Source organism: Otolemur garnettii, unplaced genomic scaffold (genome assembly GCF_000181295.1).
Source record: "Otolemur garnettii isolate 467f Iridium unplaced genomic scaffold, OtoGar3 scaffold00011, whole genome shotgun sequence".
Taxonomy (NCBI): domain Eukaryota; kingdom Metazoa; phylum Chordata; class Mammalia; order Primates; family Galagidae; genus Otolemur; species Otolemur garnettii.
In genome coordinates, this window is record NW_003852406.1 from 24,497,996 (window position 1) to 24,515,372 (window position 17,377).

The 17,377-nt window shown below is 48.1% G+C and overlaps 1 protein-coding gene across 32 annotated transcripts in view; it reads right to left on the reverse strand.

Moving 5' to 3' along the window:
• Positions 1-6,412: 6,412 nt before the first annotated feature.
• Positions 6,413-17,377, reverse strand: part of CELF6 (CUGBP Elav-like family member 6) — a 33,874-nt gene continuing 22,909 nt past the window's right edge. For 3 of the 32 annotated variants that reach the window (XM_023510026.1, XM_012801843.1, XM_012801842.1), the window contains 9 exons: positions 12,036-12,164; positions 11,848-11,927; positions 11,533-11,673; positions 11,278-11,410; positions 11,042-11,191; positions 10,767-10,829; positions 10,425-10,505; positions 10,256-10,338; positions 8,875-9,003 (listed from right to left, as the gene is read on the reverse strand). In XM_023510026.1, the coding sequence (XP_023365794.1) occupies positions 8,875-9,003; positions 10,256-10,338; positions 10,425-10,505; positions 10,767-10,829; positions 11,042-11,191; positions 11,278-11,410; positions 11,533-11,673; positions 11,848-11,927; positions 12,036-12,164 (989 nt within the window). Of the gene's footprint in view, positions 8,028-8,846; positions 9,004-10,194; positions 10,339-10,424; positions 10,506-10,754; positions 10,830-11,041; positions 11,192-11,277; positions 11,411-11,529; positions 11,674-11,847; positions 11,928-12,035; positions 12,165-17,377 lie in introns of those variants that run through there. The other 29 variants (XM_023510024.1, XM_023510021.1, XM_023510020.1 and 26 more) reach the window with 15 other exon arrangements.

A 17,377-nucleotide genomic window follows, 5' to 3' on the forward strand; every position in this document is an offset into this window, starting at 1 on the left:
GCTTGAGCCTAGGAGTTGGAGGTTGCTGTGAGCTGTAATGCCACGGCACTCTGCCCAGGGGGACAGCTTGAGGCTCTGTCTCAAAAAAAAAAAAAACCAAAAAAAAAACCCTTCAATGACTCCCTATTACCCCAGAATAAGTAAAACTTACACTCTTTCTATGTGTATGGCAGCCCCTACTTGAGTCTCACTACCTCCCCCCTCACATGTATCCTACACTCCAGCCAGGCCAAATTATACATTCCTATAGGCCATATAGGACATGTCTTTATACTTTATAAATACTTAGTGGGGCTGGAAGTCACAATACCATTTCTGCCTCCTGCCTCCTACCACCTGACAGAGATAGATACATGACCCATTGCACCAGGCCTGACCATCATCCTTCCCAAAGAGATGAGTTCAGGTATGGATTTGTGACCTGAGCAGAGCCAATCATAATTTCCCCCTCAAAGTTTTCTGGCTTTTTTTGGTGGCGCCTGTGGCTCAACGGAGTAGGGTGCCGGCCCCATATACCAGAGGTGGCGGGTTCAAACCTGGCCCCCAGTCAAAAACTGCCAAAAAAAAAAAAAAAAGAGTTCTCTGGCTTTTGAAGCCATAGTGCTAAGAGAACATGATAGTGATGCTACTGGCACCCAGCTCTCCCTGCCAGGTGGAGAAATTTTGTCTGTGGCAGGGCAGAGAACGAGACCAAGACATAAAGAGAAGCAGAGAAGTCAGCACCTGTGGCTCAAAAGAGTAGGGCGCCAGCCCCATATGCTGGAGGTGGTGGGTTCAAACCCAGCCCCGGCCAAAAACTGCAAAAAAAAGAGAGAGAGAGAAGCAGAGACCTGAGAAGTGGAAAGAGACCTGGTGACATTTGTCTGAGCCCCTGAATGAAACCTTGAGCCCTGCATAAGGTCAGTAACACAACTACACTTCTCAGTTCCCTTCTTGCTTAAACTGGTCTGTGTTGGTTTCTGTAACTTGCAGTTAAATCAATCCTAATACAGACATGGAATGAAGTGTGGAATTAAGGGGAGTGAAGTGAAATGGAGGCAGTAGGGATCTGAGCATCCCCACTTGCGGGGGAAATTGGAAATCTCTATTATTTGGTATCAAATCAGCTGGTTAAATGATCATCAATTTTATCTTGAGATTCAAGTCATACAACCATCAAAGTGGAGATTAAAGAGATACATTTGAAAAAATGTCAGGGTGTTGGAGCACGTTGGCCTCTTCTTGAGATTTTCAATAAGGTCCTGTAGTGCAGGGTTCTGCCATGCTGGAAGAATCAGAACCACATATGGCTGTTTCGAGTTGTGTTTTCTGCCTTTGGCCAGCAATCCAGACTGCCAGGGGTCAGATAATCATGCATCTATAGATTATAAAAGCCAAATTCTCTTCTCCAAGTGAGAATAAAGGCACAGAGTTGAAGAATCTAGCAGAAGATAATGGAGTTTAGGGCCTTAGAAGTTCCAGAAAAAAAGGGCCAATCCTGTTCCTCTAAGCCACACCTGAATACTTCCTTTTCCCCCTACATTAAATAAGATGTATTTGGCTTGGAATTCAGAGTTGGGAGTTCTGGGGCCTTTGGCTGTGAATCCTCTGAGAGATAGCAGAATATATAGGGGACAAAACGTATGCATCTTCTCGGATTCCCTAGGCCACATCCTTTTTTTTTTTAAGACAGAATTTCACTGTTTTACCATGGCACTCAGCCTAGTTCACAGGTTCAAACTCCGGGTTCAAGTAATCCTCCTGCCTCAGCCTCAACACCTGACTAATTTTTCTATTTTTAGTAGAGATGGGGTCTTGTTCTTGCTGGGGTGGTTTCAAACTCCTGAACTCAGGCAATACACCTGCATCAGCCTTGCAAAGTGCTAGGATTACAGGTGTGAGCCACCATGTCCGGCCACACATCTTTCTTTATCTCTCTTGGTAGGCATCCTGCCCGTACCAACTAGCCCTTCCACTTCCACATTTGTGGTAGAAATGCCACACAACAGGCCATGAGAGCTGAATTTCCTAACAGACACCTAGGGGCAGATGATGCAACTGAGATGTGCAGGGAAACCAGCTTCCTGTGGGGTGACTCTTAGCCAATGGAAGCAGATGAGAGGGGAATAGGTAGATAAATTCCCTCTCAAATCTCCCCTTAGTGAACTGCTCCAAGGTGCAGTTTCCTCTTGTAAACTTCATGTGCTCAGCAGACAAGCCTGTCGGATGACCTGCTGTCTCCTTATAGGTCATGTGAAGCAGTGGCCAACACAGTAATGCACTGCCCTGCATTGCTTCCATCTTTTTCCCCCCTCACCATCCTGGACTGCCACCTCCCAAGGAAAAGTCAATACTTGCCTCAGAGTCTACTTTCTAGAGTACTTGGGTTAGGACATGGAGATACAATCAAAGCCTCCATCCATCCCAACATTGAGTCCTGAGGACACAGTTGATTTTTCCTATTCCAATGCAGGTAATCAAACTCAGATCACAGGCTTCCTCTTCAGAGCGCAGTGCTAGACCACTGGGTCTGGCCATTTCTGGACTACTCCCCAGGAAGCTAAGGCTCATTCCATGGACTCTCTTTATTGACCCTTGGATTTGCTGCTAATCACCTAAGATATCCCTCAGGACAGCAGTTTTCTTTTCTTTTTTTTTTTTTTTTTTTTGAGACAGAGCCTCAAGCTGTCCCCCTGGGTAGAGTACTGTGGCATCATAGCTCATAGCAACCTCCAACTCCTGGGCTCAAGCGAGTCTCCTGCCTCTGCCTCTCAAGGAGCTGGGACCACAGGTGCCTGGCTATTTTTTGGTTGCAGCCGTCATTGTTGTTTGGTGGGCCTGGGCTGGATTTGAACCCGCCACCTTAGGTGTATGTGGCTGATGCCTTAGCCACTTGAGCCACAGGTGCCAAGCCAGGACAGAAGTTTTCAACTTGATCCTGTGGATCATGACCCACAGGAACTGTTTTAAAGGGCCATGGCATTAGGAAGGTTAAGAACCACTGCCTTAAGAAAAGCCGGACCCAGGCTTGCAGCCTGTCTGCCTTCTGGGTCTCTGTGCTCTTCTTAGTCAGCTAAAGGGGAGGAGGCCAGAACCTTAAAAATTCAAAATCCTGTCTACAGATGGCCAGTCAAAAGCTTTGGTCAGCCCAGGATTCTAGGGGGCAGAGGACACTTAGCTGTGTCTTAAGTCAGAGATGGGGAGAAAAGAGTGGCCCTCTACCAGTTGTTAGTTTGCACTTGGCACTGACTTGGTCACCTCTTTGCAGACCTCACCTGGCTCAGGCTATAGTTTGGAAGGGAAGCTGCGTGACCTGCATTGGCTCAAGGTTTTTTTCTTCTATGGCTCTACCAAAGAGCACAGGGCTGTTTAACATAATTGCACAAAGAGACTGGCCTTGGCAGGAGACCCAGAGGCCATACACAGCCTCTGAATACCTGTTAGATTTGGCTGTGTCAGGATAGGGCAAGTGCAGTCAGGATAGTGACCACACAGAGATTACAACCAAAGCTGGAAAGGATCAAGTGAGATTCTGTGATCTCCATGTTGTAGCACCCTCTGCTTCACTGAGCCAGGGCTAAGCCTCCCCGTCTGGTCACAGCACACAGCAAATCCGGAGTTGCTTCCAAGGTCAGAGGTTACCAGTTCCATCTCAGATTAAAGGTCCTGTCCCCCTACATCCAGGACACCCAGGTTATATCCAGGGAGAGAAATTCATTCATTCCAAGGGCTTTGCTGAAGGCTGAGGACTCTGCCCACAGGCCCCGAGCTCTAGAGGTTTTTCAGAGGGCCCCTAAAATCCCCTCTGACAGATTCCCCTCTGGAGTCCTTTGGTAATGTGGCTTCAGTTTAGTAACAAGCCAGGGTCAGACAGGTAGGAGTAGAGCAAGCTGCAGGCTGCTGGCCAAAGAGTGCCTGCCAGTCCAGTTCTCATCTCTTCAGGGCTGAGGCCAGGAAGCCAGTACCACTCAAGGATTGTGACTGTCTGCTTGGAGCCAAGGCCACTGGAGCATGAACCAGTCAAATGCCAAATAGGTGCACTGAGGGCACTGAGCAGAATAAGGTGTCTCACCACCTTAGACAGGTCATTATGGAAGCCACGAAGCTGAGGGGGAGGGAAATGGTCAAAGTGTGACCTCTTGGTAAAAGACAGAAACCACAAGGGCAAGATTCAGACAGGAGGACCAGGACTCAGCAAGATTCTTGCTAATTGTTTCCTGCCCAGAGGGTGCCCAGGAATCAGAATCTCTAAGGCAATCTTTAAACCCAAAACCATGTCAAAGGGAAGGGGGATGCTTCAATTCCAGAAGGGCCATCCTCTCTGAAAGAACAATGGATAAAGGAGATGTTTCCCAGTGGAAAGGACCAAGAACAATCAGTTTTGTTGACTAAGAAATTCACTCCACCATCCAGAAGTATGTGTTATATGCTGTAGATTAGTGACCATTTTTTTCTCCTCTATTCCAAATGGAAGATTAAAAAAAGAAAAACTATTATTGTCAGGCACAGTGGCACACACCTGCAGTCCCAGCTACTTGGGAGGCTGAGGCAGGAGGATTAAGCCCAGGAGTTTTGAATCTACCCTGGGCAACATAGCATGACCCCATCTCTAAAAATTTTTTTTAATTAAAAAAATTAAAAAATGTTATCCAGTGCTACACATGTATATTCCCAGCTACTCAGGAAGCTAAGGTAAAAGGATGGCTTTAGCCCAGCAGTTCAAGTCCAGGCTGGGCAACATAGTGAGACCCTGTCTCTTAAAAAAACTTGTTAAACTATTTCCCTCCACTATTTCATGTTAAGTATACATTCAGTATACAGTATATGGGGGCAGATAAGTTTATCTTTTATCCATAGCTTACAAAATCATAAGAAGTCATATACAGAACTGATCAAGAATTGCACATAACACTGGACTGAGGGCTCAATAAAGCAACTGGATGTGATTCTGCTTTATCTCCCATTGGGAAGTGGGTGTGTATGTGTTTGGTCGGGTCTAGGATCATCGCACTGTTAGGCAGTCACAACTGTGAACATTTGTTAAGAAAGTATGCAATACTAGTCAATGCAAGAAAGGGTGGAGTCCAGGAGACACATATTATTTATCTGCCCATCACTCCTTCCTTTGGTGACCCATTTACCACCGCCACACAGTCCTGGTGAAGTTGTTGATTATGGTGGCCTACTCTTCCATCCTAGTGGTGGGCACATTTCCAAAGTTGTCCAAAGATTTCCCTAAGGTTTTAGAACTAGAGCTAGTGTGAGGTCAAAATATAGAAGGAAGCAGAGCCAAGAGATGGAGATTTGAACCCCTAGATCCAGCCATGCTTGAAGGCAGACAAAGCCTTTGATATATCAATAATATAAGCCAATCAATTCCCTATTGGTCTAAACATGTTTGAGTAGGGTTCTTGACACTTGAAACTGAAAAGGTCCATACTAATACATGCATACACAAACAGAGACACAAACACCATGTTGTTCAGACTCATCAGACATTATACAAGTCTTCCATGATCTTACCAGGGGACAGTAACTTTTTGTCTAAAGGACAAGATAAATATTTTAGGCTCTGTGGGCCATATATGGTCTGTCTCATTTTCTTTTTTTGTTTGTTTTGTTTTGTTTTGTTTTGAGAACATTTTAAAAATATAAATGTTTAAAAATATAAAAACCATTCTTAATCTGTAGGTCATACAAAAATAGACCACAAGCTAGATTCAGCCCACAAGCTATAGTTTGCCAATCCCTGAAGTTTTGGAATCATAGTCTGCCAGTCCCTAGCCCACTGACTAAAGTATGAAGCAAAATAGTTTAAATGCCATTTTGGTTCAAGTGCCTTGACATGTCTTCCTAATGATAAGGTTCAGGGTAGAGTTAGGAATGCGAAAAGGATCTTATCTTGTGCCCATTATCTGCCATGTGATAGGCACTGAATAAATGGTAATCATTATTATTTCTTGGTAATAAAATATATATTTTTAAATGATGCAACTGTCTAACCAGGTTTGTCCAAATGTCTCAGTTCATCCTCCAATATCCTCCCCCTCCTTAATCTCTTTCAGGAAGCCTTTCTCAGACTTCCCTGCCAATAAAGTCTGAATTAGGTACTCTGTTTCTTGCCAGCACAGACCTTTTGTGGCCCTCCACTTGAACTACATTATTGGTCTCTCTTTCCCCTTAACTCTGAGTACTTGGAACATGCCTGAGTCTTAATACCCAGCACTTTACTTACCACTAGCACTTAGGGAACGCTATGCCCATGTGTGAATATCAGTTTGAATGTGCAGGGGCTCTATGTCACTATTTGTGCCCAGGGTGGTCAGTCTATGTGTCAGTATTGTACTGGTATATCCACACTTTACTTGGTAATGTTACTGTCATATCTAGTTTTCATTCCCATTCCCTCCAAAAACAAGTCATAGACAGAGGCACAGGGGGGAACAAGTTTTCTTAGAAACTGTTATGAAGGAAGAACCCTCCACCCCCTACCCCCATATCCTTTACTATCTGACGTGCTATCAGATCAGAGGCCTCCAGTCTCAGCAATATCTGGAAATTAGAGTGACCCCACACCCCTGGGGCCTTAGACTAGGTTGATCCACGTCTATGGGATGGAGGGAAAATTATCCTTCCAGGAAAAAATATGTGCAAGGCCCGGCAGGCCCAAGAAAGGCTGACCAAGGCAAGGTAAGTCATGGTGTTCTAGGCTGGATCTTTTGCCCATCTCACAGAAGCAGGCAGGAAGCACCACCATTGATCAGCTTTATATGGCACCCACTGTATACAACAGACAGACAAAGACAAACAGACAGAGCACACACCACTTCTAAGCTGAACACTGCTCACCAACTAGAAGCACCTTGGATAAGCACATGTGAGACACTCTTGCATAGGAAAGATGTACTTTTTAAAGGAATGAAGAAGTATTTTGGCAAAACATCTACTTCCCTCCCAGGTCCAGGGTAAAGAGGGACCTCTAATTCTGAAGCTTCTACATATTGAAAATTATCCCCTTCTCAATGGCAGTATATACAGTAGCAAACCTTCCAAGTCTGTTGTCACAGCCCTCTACATATACCCTGAATCTACTTTACAGGTGGGCAAACTTAGACTAAGAGACAGAAGGTGACCTGGGGCAGGCTCATGGGAAGGGGAAACAGGAAGTGTATCTGCTCAGCCAAAGGCAGGGCTCCTGTCTATCCGGGCAGGGAAGGGAAAGGCTCAGGTGGCCACAACTCCTTCTTTCTTCCTGGCTGGGGAAGCAGTGGTTTCACAAGAAAGGCAGTTGAGAAGGAAAGGGAGGCTCCCACCCCTGCTGGCTAGGAGCTTCTCAGGATGGCCACAGCCAGGGCAGACGTGAGCTCCTCCTGGGAGGAGCCTCCTTTTCAGGTTGCTCACTGAGTTTGGAGATGGTGGGATTGTGGCTTCACTGCTTCCATAACTCTCTCGTCACCTGCATATGAGCCTAGACTTCAAGTCCTTAATTATTTTTAAAAGGGCAGAGTGGTTTAAGAGGGAATGAGACACAGAAATTTCTTTCCACAGCCTCCCTATGCCTAGGCTGGGGCTATCAAGGGTCTCCTTCACCCTGTCTCCTAGAAATATTTAAAGGCAGCTTTTATGAGACTCTATACTGTCTTTTTCGTTTCTCTTGGGTTTTTGTTTCTTTGTTTTAATTTATATATATATATATTCTTAAAAAAAAAAAAAAGCAATAGTCCTTTGGTCCCTAAACTCTAAGGAATGATATGATTTTGAAAGAAGTAAATCTGGGCTTCCCTTGTGGAGAAGCCCTTGGCACCCCCAACGCCCTCTGCTGGTTCCCCCTAGATAGTCAATCCTCAGCCAGGCCTAGTCGCCCTGCCAGCCTGAGCTCTATGCTGCAGGCACAGAACAACCCACTTGATAAAAACAATCCTTAAGAGTGGCCTGAGCCCCAGGCACCAGCCTTGGGTCCGATCCACCTCCGTCCGCAGCTGCTCCTTCAGGAAGGGCTGCTCAAGCGTTTCTTGCTTTTCCTTTCCTTTCTTCTCACTCTTCGGTATCTGTTGTTGGGTATTAATTGATAAAGAGAAAAGGAAGAAAAAAAAGCAAAAATTACTCTGGAGAGTAAGACAAAAAGAGCAACTTGCCCAGTCAGTGACATCTCAGATCAGCGGCTAGACCTCTCTTCTCCCTTCCTGAGGAGTGGAGCTGCAGCAGGACCAAGGCCAGACCCTGGGCCCTGGGCAGATGACCCCAGCCCCAAATCCCTTCCAGAGGGCTCCTCAGGGAGCTCAACAGAGCCATGTGGACCTTTCTGGGGACAGCAAATTTCCAGCAGATGCAAAGGGCATCCTATAGCCCTGAAAAAATGCAGAGCCCAGCATCCATCTGGCCCTGCAGATCCTATTTCTTAAGTTCATTTTTTTTTTCTCTCCACATCTCCACATTCACTGCCTTTATCTCAGCCCTTGTATCTTGTCCCCTCTTAAACTCCCCAATGGTTCTTTATTATCTTCAGGATAAAGTGTGAACTCATGGGCTTTAAGACTCTTCACAAGCTTCCCCCAAACTACTTTTCTAGTCTCATTCTCCAGCCCCCTGGACCCTCCCCACATATAATTTCTCTATTCCCATGGCCCCTGTGCCTATGGAGTAGAACTGGTTCAATTTCACTGTAATTGTCTCTCCTAGACCAGGGGGACAGGAATGTTGTCTAATATAAATTAGGAAAAGCACAAAGTCTCCATCCTACTCCTGGCTCCTCTTTCTCCTTACTTTCTCAGAAGTGGGTGCCTCCAGCATCCCAAAATGAGTGTCAACGCTAGGGTTAGGGTCTCATAACTGAGGCCCCATCTGCCTGAGGTTCAGCAGGGACTCACCTTTCTGTGGCTGGTCAGTGAGAGAAGATCAGTAAGGCCGGTTGGCATCCTTGGGCCGCTTTAGCTGGACCTTGAGCCTCTTCATGCCAATCTGAAAGCCATTCATGGCCTGAATAGCAGTCTGGGCACTGGTTGGATTGTCAAAACTAACAAACCCTGGAGGGTGTGGGCAGAGAGGTTAGCTAGGAACTCTGCCTGGCAGGTCCTCCTTTCTCTCTGACCAGCTCCCTCTTCTTCCATCCTCCTCAGGCCAGTTCCATCCTGAGGGAGGTAGATAGGCTAATTCCTCAGTGGGGTGTCCCATCTCAATGGGAGGGGGAATATGCAGATACAACTATCCCTGGGGGCTCCTCAACACCACTAAAGATGAAAGGAGCCCAGAGGTGCCCAAACAGGGCAAAGCAGCCCTGAGAGTGGGGGAGGCCTTTAGCAGGGCTAAATCCTTTGAACTCCTGATGGGCAGTTTAGATTAGGGAAACTGGCTTGCTTGCCCTGAAACTAGTTTTCTCCTCCCCCTTTCTAAACACACTATCCGCTTGTTACCCAGCCTTTCCTTCTATCCAATCTTCGTGGGGACCTGGAATTCTTTTAATGCTATTTTTTGGTAACTGTACATTTTGCATATATACTTTGTGTTAAAGAACAATAAAAGATTTCTGAGAAGTCAGAAAGTCACTGCATTAACTCAGTCTGCTGCCATGCATGTGAGTCAGTGTGTGCCTCTCCAGGCTCTGACACTTTATACATTAAGTTCACATAAGGTGTCATGATTTTTCCCCAGTGTTGTTTCCGCTGTCGACTCCCAACCCAGGTTGGGGTCTGCAGTGAACCCCAACTATATCAAACACATATCCCTCCATTGCTGTGTATAATGGACACACATTCATAGGCAAGTGTCCTGGGATTCCTAAAGGTGTGATTCTTGGAAGGACAGGCAGCAACTCTGAGTGAGTGTGTATGGCGGGGGAGTGGTCAGTGTGTTGGCGGGGGTGTTTCCCTGTCTTTCTCTGAAATATGTTGGCTATCTCCTTCCACAGCTTCTATTCTGGTCCTCAGAACTGCAGTTGGAGTTAGAGGGCAACTCTAGCCCCAGATCCAGACTCCTGCCCTGGTCAGAATCCAAAGCCCTGATCTAGCTGAACACAGTCCAGACACCTGATCTTCCCATGTAAACCTGAACTAAGGCTTGTTCTTGGCCTAGGCTTAGTCCCAACACTGGTCTGTGACCCCACTTACTGCCATACATTCAATCTCTGGACATCATTGCCTTATGGAGGGACAATCTTAATATCTACAGAGAATCCTTTAGTTAGAAGTGGGAAAGGCCCAAGGGCAGAGCTCAGCTCACCGAAACACTTGCTCTGGTTGGTGGCTCGATCCACAAAGACTTTGGCAGAGACAACAGCTCCAAAGGGCAGGAATGTTTGTATGAGTTCTGCATCACCAAACTCCTGGGGCAGGTGATAGATGAAGAGGTTACAGCCTTCCGGGCCTGCAGGAACAGTAGCAGGCTGGTTCAGAGGAGGGACCCTGAGTCTAGCCCCACCAGGCCCTGATCTCCAGCCCCCAGTCCCTCACCTTCTCTTTGCTGCTGGGGCAGGGCTGAAGGCTGCTGGGGAAAAGCTGTGCTCACTGGGGCATAGGCCGATGGATAGGCTGCTGAAGACAGAGGTGGGAGTGTGGGAGTGGGCAGTGACAATCAGGAGCCATGCCCCAAGCAGGCCACCTTTGACCAATTCATCCCAGTCTGGTAGTAACCCTCACCCCAAGAGAGGTCGTTCTGGGGAGTGGGTGGAATGGGAGGGTAGACTCTCAGAACAGAGCCTAAGCCCCCCACAAATCTTCCTATTTCTTCCTAGGGCCCTTCAACCCTGCCCCGCTTCCCTCTGCCTCCCCAGGCCGCGCAGCGCCCCGTGAAACCTGCATAATGGTGCATCCCAGCATAGGCCTGCTGCAGGGGGTCAGCCACGCCGGGGCTCTGGGCTGGGGAGAGAGGGGCACAAGGCCCACAGTGAAGCCAGGCAGGCAAGGTGGGGCAGGATGAGTCAGGTGCTCAGGGAACGTGGGAGGCGCTCAGGGAATGGGAGAGGCACCAAGAAGAAGAGGGAATCCTTTCCCAGGGACCCAGGGCACTGTCCCCCACACCCCGCTCCCCACTCCATTGCGGGGAGATTTGGGAAGAGCAGGCGGCCCACCTGGGTAAGGGGAGAGGCCGTTATTGTAGAGTGTGTCAGAGCCCGGCTGCCCGTTGGCCTGAGGGGTCAGGGGCCCAAATCCATTGACCCCAATGGGCGCCGGAAGACCTGGGAGCGCGCCAGGGCCACCGCCAGCCGGGGAGTTGGCTGCTGGTGGCAGAAGAGGTTGGAGAGTCAGGCCGCGGGGCGCCCAGCCCCTCCCAAAGGCCCCCGCGTCCCCGGGTGCCCAGCGGTACCTGCTGCCGGCAACAGAGGTGCGGCCACCAGGCTGAAGGCCGCCACGTGCTGCATCTGGGCCGCCACCGCCGCCACTGGGCCTAGGCCTGGGCCCTGGGCCGCGGCCAGGAGGGCCGCCTGGTGCTGTAGGATCTTTGGGAGGGAAGACGGACAAGTGTGGAGGGCCAAGTGGCAGGCGCCTGCCGGGACTGCGGACCCGGTCCCCTGGACCCCGTCCCGCCCGCCCGCGCACGCTGGTGCCCGGCACCTACCGCTGTGGTGTAGGCGCCGCAGGCCCCGAGCGGCAGTGGCGCGGGGTGGAAGGCGCCCAGCTGGCCGGCCATCTGCTGCATCCGCCGCAGGGCGCGCTCCCGGTCGGTGTCCGCCAGCTTAACTACGAGGCTGGACGAGGCGCCCTGGGCAGGGCAGGGGAGGCTGTGGCTAACGACCCGGACCCCATCCCCAGACCTGCTCTCAGCCCTGGGCTGAGCGCCTTCCCATCAGGCCCTTTCAGGGGCACCGAGCGCACGTGGGGAGCAGCCCGTCCCCGCCCCACTGTCGTCACCCTCGGCCCGGGCACCCGCCCTCACCGCCATGGTCCGGCTGCCGTGCAGACCCTGGATGGCCGCCTGAGCTTCCCCTTGACTCCCGAACTTCACAAAGGCACAGCCTGGGGCAGGACAGAGGGATCGCGTGGCTCAGGCCACAGGGGCTAAAGGGTCATGTGGCCCAGAGTGAGAAAGGGCTACCAGAAAATCTCAGGGTCAGTTTAGGTCACCTTTACTGGTGCCATCTGGGCTTCGCAGGACAGTGCACTCCTCGATATGGCCAAAAGGCTGGAACAGGCGTCTGACGTCCTCTTCACCCTGCTGTTTCCCCAGCATCCCCACAAACAGCTTTCGGTCCTCTGAAAACAAAGCCGGGAATGACCTGGGGAACACCAAGTCTTCCTAGACTCCCAGAGCGGCCTGAGGAGCTCAGGAAGGTAGCCCACCAAGTTAGCTCTGAGAAACCAAGTAGAGGGGAGTGAGACAGCCCTGGGGCTCCGAGGTTAGGTTTCTTTGAGGGGCAGAATGACCTACAGATGTTGTGGTAGAGAACTTAGCTCAGATTTCCATCAGGAAAACCTGGGGCCTGGGAAACCCTCAAGGCTCATTGCTACTCTTGTGGGGAGCGATGCAGTCGCAGTATGTTTGGTGGGGTAAATCCCTACACATGCATCATTTTGTGTTTGACCTTCCTGTTCTCAGAGTTCGGGAAATGCTGTTTCAGATCATGCCTGCCATATTAAGATAGCAGGGCCTCAGAGAAGGACTTTGTATTCAGACTGGGTCCAGGGAAGAGAAGTACATCCTTGCTGGTCAGCCAGGTAGGAGTGGCTAGAATCAATGCCCCAACTCATTCACATCAAGGAGGGTTCTGGGTTTAAAAACAGTATATAGATGAGTTATCTCATCCTACTGCCTCATCCACAGGCACTGAGCACTGGAATGATGACTCCTTACCCCCAGTACCAAATCCAACCACGTTGGGGTGTTCCTCTCAAAGGCCCACAGAGAGCAGGAAGCTTGGGTTCCTGAGCTTTCGATATTAGCACATCTTCCATTATACTTGCTGAACGCCTACCCTTTCCTTAACTCTGACCTCCACCATTCCATCCCCTCCACAAGCTTCCAGGCAACTTCTGAACCCTGTTGCCTCCTCTCTGACTTCCCCTGTCCTACCCAATCTCTCAAGTGTTCACACTATGAGAGAACAAGTTCTGCCCATAGACCTGGATTGGATAGCCACCATAAAACAAGTCTCAGCCCTCCCAATAGCCACTCTTTCAATGGGAGTGGCAGAGATGCAAAAAATGAGCTATAAGCTCAGCTTGTGTCCCCTGAAGAAATCTGGAAAGCTGGTGCAGGAAACCAGGGACTTTCTCCACATCCAGCAAGTTAGACCTCAGGAGCACTATCAGGGGGCCTAGGATAGAGAGGCCCACCCAACAGAGCCTGCTGTTAAAGTCTGGTTTCTCTCTGCATCAAGGTAGGTCTCTGAATTGGGGATGGGGCTTGACCATGCAAGTTGAGAGAGAAGAGGTGGGTAGGAATCTGGTTTCAGTCTTCCTCTTAAGATACTGCAGCTCAGAAGAACCTATCCCAAATTCCTCTACTCCTTGACAAGTTTGGCTAGACAGATTGGGGGAGGAGGTCCTTGGATTCTGCGTGTAGGGGAGACAAGGACTTAAAATATGCAAAAACTTCTGTGCATCAAAGGACACAATCAACAAAGTGAAAACGCAACCTATGGAATGAGAGAAAGTATTTGCAAATAACATACCTGGTAAGGGGTTAATATCCAAAATGTATAAAGAACTCTTAACAAGTAAACAATAACAAAGACAAGAGCCTGGTGGCAGTGACAAGGAAGAACAGACTGAACTTAACAGTGCAGAGGTTTCCAGTAAGGCTATGTGTGCACCCATATTTCACCTGGATGGTTTAGGGTTCAGCCCTGGGGATCCTGAAGTGTCTATCTGTCTGTCTGTCAATGCTGTGTCTGTGTGGAGGGCAGGGCTGCAGTTCGTGTGTGGCCAGCAGAATGTGTTTTGGCAGAATCTTGCTCTCTGTCCAGAGAAGTACTTCCCAGTGATCCTGGGGGAGAGAATGGATAAGTACTTGTGGCTGGAATTCTGGAGGAGTTGACCACCAGAAAGTCTTACCACCAACTTTCTGTGGTGAGAGTACAATCCAGTGAGTGTGCTCTGCTTCTGGGGGTGTTAGCCACAGAACAGTGCCTTTAAAACAGGTCACTGGTTTCCTAACCTTTTGTAAAATCAGTGGAATACATTGTTCTAACACAAATATTAGGGTGAAGTTCAAAGTGTAAGAGAAAAGCAAACTGCTTTGACTGAAGCTAGAAAATGGGGTAGGGAGGCTGGAATTCCTCCTGCTTGATCCTCCTCTAGTACTCTCTGGGGTGGGGAGTTTCTAAGGAAAGCCCTTTGAAACTACTGACCTAGAAGATAAGAGAATAGAGAGAGTTCCAGATGGTGTATGAAGGGGGATCTGAGATCTTCCTACTTAGGAACCAAAGACTAGAAAGGTAGTCCACGGGGTTCTCTTGATCAATTTGATGTTGATAGTTTTGCCTTGACATTGGAGGGCAGGCCCATTTTGGTCAGAGAATCAAATCTCAGAAGACTGTGTTATTGTTCCAAGCTATGTCACTACAGTCCACCCAAGTAGCTGAAGAAGGCCCAGGAGAGGTGGAAGAAGATCCTAGGGCCACCATAGTCCCACAGGGACTGCCCTAATTTCTAGTGCAATTGTGCCCTTGGGTAGGGTCCACAAGATGGTGATGCATCCAGATAAGATGTCATGCCATGTGGACCAGCATCCAGGTAGCCCTATGTAGGAGGAGAGAGATCACAAGCTGAGATGGAGCCCCCAAGACTGAAAAGAGGTTTATATGGATGGTGGTAATCTGATCCTTCTGCTCTCTTCTTGCTGTCTTTCTACTGATCGTGGTCAGTTCAAACTCATGTCATGGCCTATGAAACTATTTGATCCTTCTTTTACAGTGAAAACTGAGCTAAGTGCCATAGGGCACTAAGCCTATGGTTCTGGACTACTGGGATATACAGAATTTGAAACTGAAATCAGTGCTCATTATGGGCTGGGCTCTATGCCACCTGCTTCCCAGGTATCAGCTTGAATTTTGGTATCCTCTTTGCCACTTTACAGGGACCTTGATGGTGTTTGACAGGAGGAAGATGTGGGTCACATAACGTTGAGCCTTGGGTGACCCAGAAATAGGTTTCTTAACAGAGCTGATCAAAGAGAAGTATAGGCCAGACCTCCAAGAGTACCCCTGAAGTCCACAGCCCTGAAGATTCTGACAGCTGATCAATTTCCCCAGAGGGAAACAATGATAGGACATAGCCTAGAAAATTCATTTTCCTCTAGGTGAAACTATCAGTTTGGTAAAAAGAGGATGCTACAAGAGGCAGGGAAGAAATGTCTGAATAAAACCATTCCATGGGTAGTGGGTAGGTCCCTGGAAACATGAGAATATCAAACGTGAAGGCTCGGGTGGCGCCTGTGGCTCAAAGGAGTAAGGTGCCGGCCCCATATGCCAGAGGTGGCAGGTTCAAACTCAGCCCCGGCCAAAAACAAAACAAAACAAAACAAAAAACAGGAAGGCTCAATATTCCTGAAGTAGAGTCAATTGGAAGACAGCATGAGCATGGAGTTGAGACGTGGTTGGAAAGCCATGCAGTTGAATGGTGCGTCGAAAGTTGAACTCTTTACAATAGCATCAAAAAGAGTACAATACTTAGCAATAAACCTGACCAATGAGGCGACAGACATGTACACTGACTGAAAACTATAAAAAGTTGCTGAAAGAAATTTTAAAAGACATAAATAAATGGGTTTTGATTTTTTTTAACAGTTTTTGGCCAGGGCTGGGTTTGAACCCATAACCTCCAGCATATGGAGCCAGCGCCTTATCCTTTTGAGCCATAGGCACCACCCCTAAAAGACATAAATAAATGGAAAGACATTCTGTGTTCATAGATTGGAAGACTTAATTTTTTTTTTTTTGAGATAGAGCCTCAAGCTATTGCCCTAGATAGAGTGCTGTGGTGTCACAGCTCACAGCAACCTCCAGCTCCTGAGCTCAAGCTATTCTCTGGCCTCTGCCTCCCAAGTAGTGGGGACTACAGGCGCCCACCACAATGCCTGGCTGTTTTTTGGTTGCAGCCATCATTGTTGTTTGGTGGGCCTGGGCTGGATTCGAACCTGCCAGCTCAGGTGTATGTGGCTGGCGCCTTAGCCGCTTGAACCACAGGTGCCAAGCTAGAAGACTTAAAATTTTTAAGATGTCAAGACTACTTAAAGTGATCTACAGATTTAATGTAATCCATATCAAAATTCCAATGGCACTTTTTACAGAAATAGATAATCCCAATCTAAAATTCATATGGACCCAGCACTCTGGGAGGCTGAGATGGGCAAATTGCCTGAGCTCCCAAGTTCGAGAACAGACTGAGCTAGAGCAAGATCCTGCCTCTCAAAAAATAGCTGGGCATTGTGGTGGGTGACTATCATCCCAGCTACAAGGGAGGCTGAGGCAAGAGAATTACTTGATCCCAGAAGTCAGAGGAGCCAGGAGCTATGATGCCAGGGCACTCTACCAGGGGTGACCAAAGTAAGACTCTGTCCAAAATAAAATAAAATAAAATTCATATGGAATCTCAAGGGAACTTGAATAGCCAACAATCTTGAAAAAAAAAAAAAAGGACAATTCCCTGATTTCAAAATTTACCACAAAATTACAGTAATCAAAACTGTGGTACTGGCATAAACACAAACATATAGACCACCAGGATAGAATAGAAGTCTCAGAAATAAACCCACACATACACGGTCAAATGATTTTCAACAGGAGTAACAAGACCATTCAATGGGGAAAGGATAGTCTTTTCAGCAAATGAGGCTGGGAATATTCATTCACGTGCAAAATAATGAAGTTAGACACTTACCTTACAGCATATACAAAAATTGATCACAGCTCTAAATGTAAGATCTACAACTAAAGCACTTTTTTTTTTTAGGGTCTCAAAACAGACCTAGAGTATAGTTAGATCATCATGCTTCACTGTAACCTCAAACTCCTGAGCTCAAGTGATCTTCCTTCCTACGCATCCCCAACCTGGGACTACTGGTGAGTGCCACCATGCCTGGCTAATTTTTTTGGTTTTCTGTAGAGACAGGATCTCATTTTGCTCAGGCCAGTCTTGAACTGGTCTCAAGTGATCTTCCTACCTTGGCCTCCCAAGATGCTAGGATAGAGGCATGAGTCACTACTCCTTACCTAAAACTGTAGCACTCTCAGAAGAAAACTTGGAGGGGAGGGACTTCATGAGTGTATTTCATAATGATTTCTTGGATATGAGACCAAGAGCTTAGGTACCAAAAGTAAAAATAGGACTGGGTGTGGTAGCTCACAACTGTAATCCTAGCACTCTGGGAGGCTGAGGTGGATAGATTGTTTGAATCAGGTGTTCAAGACCAGCAGGAGCAAGAGTGAGACCCTGTCTCTATTAAAAATAGGGAAAAAAGGCTCGGC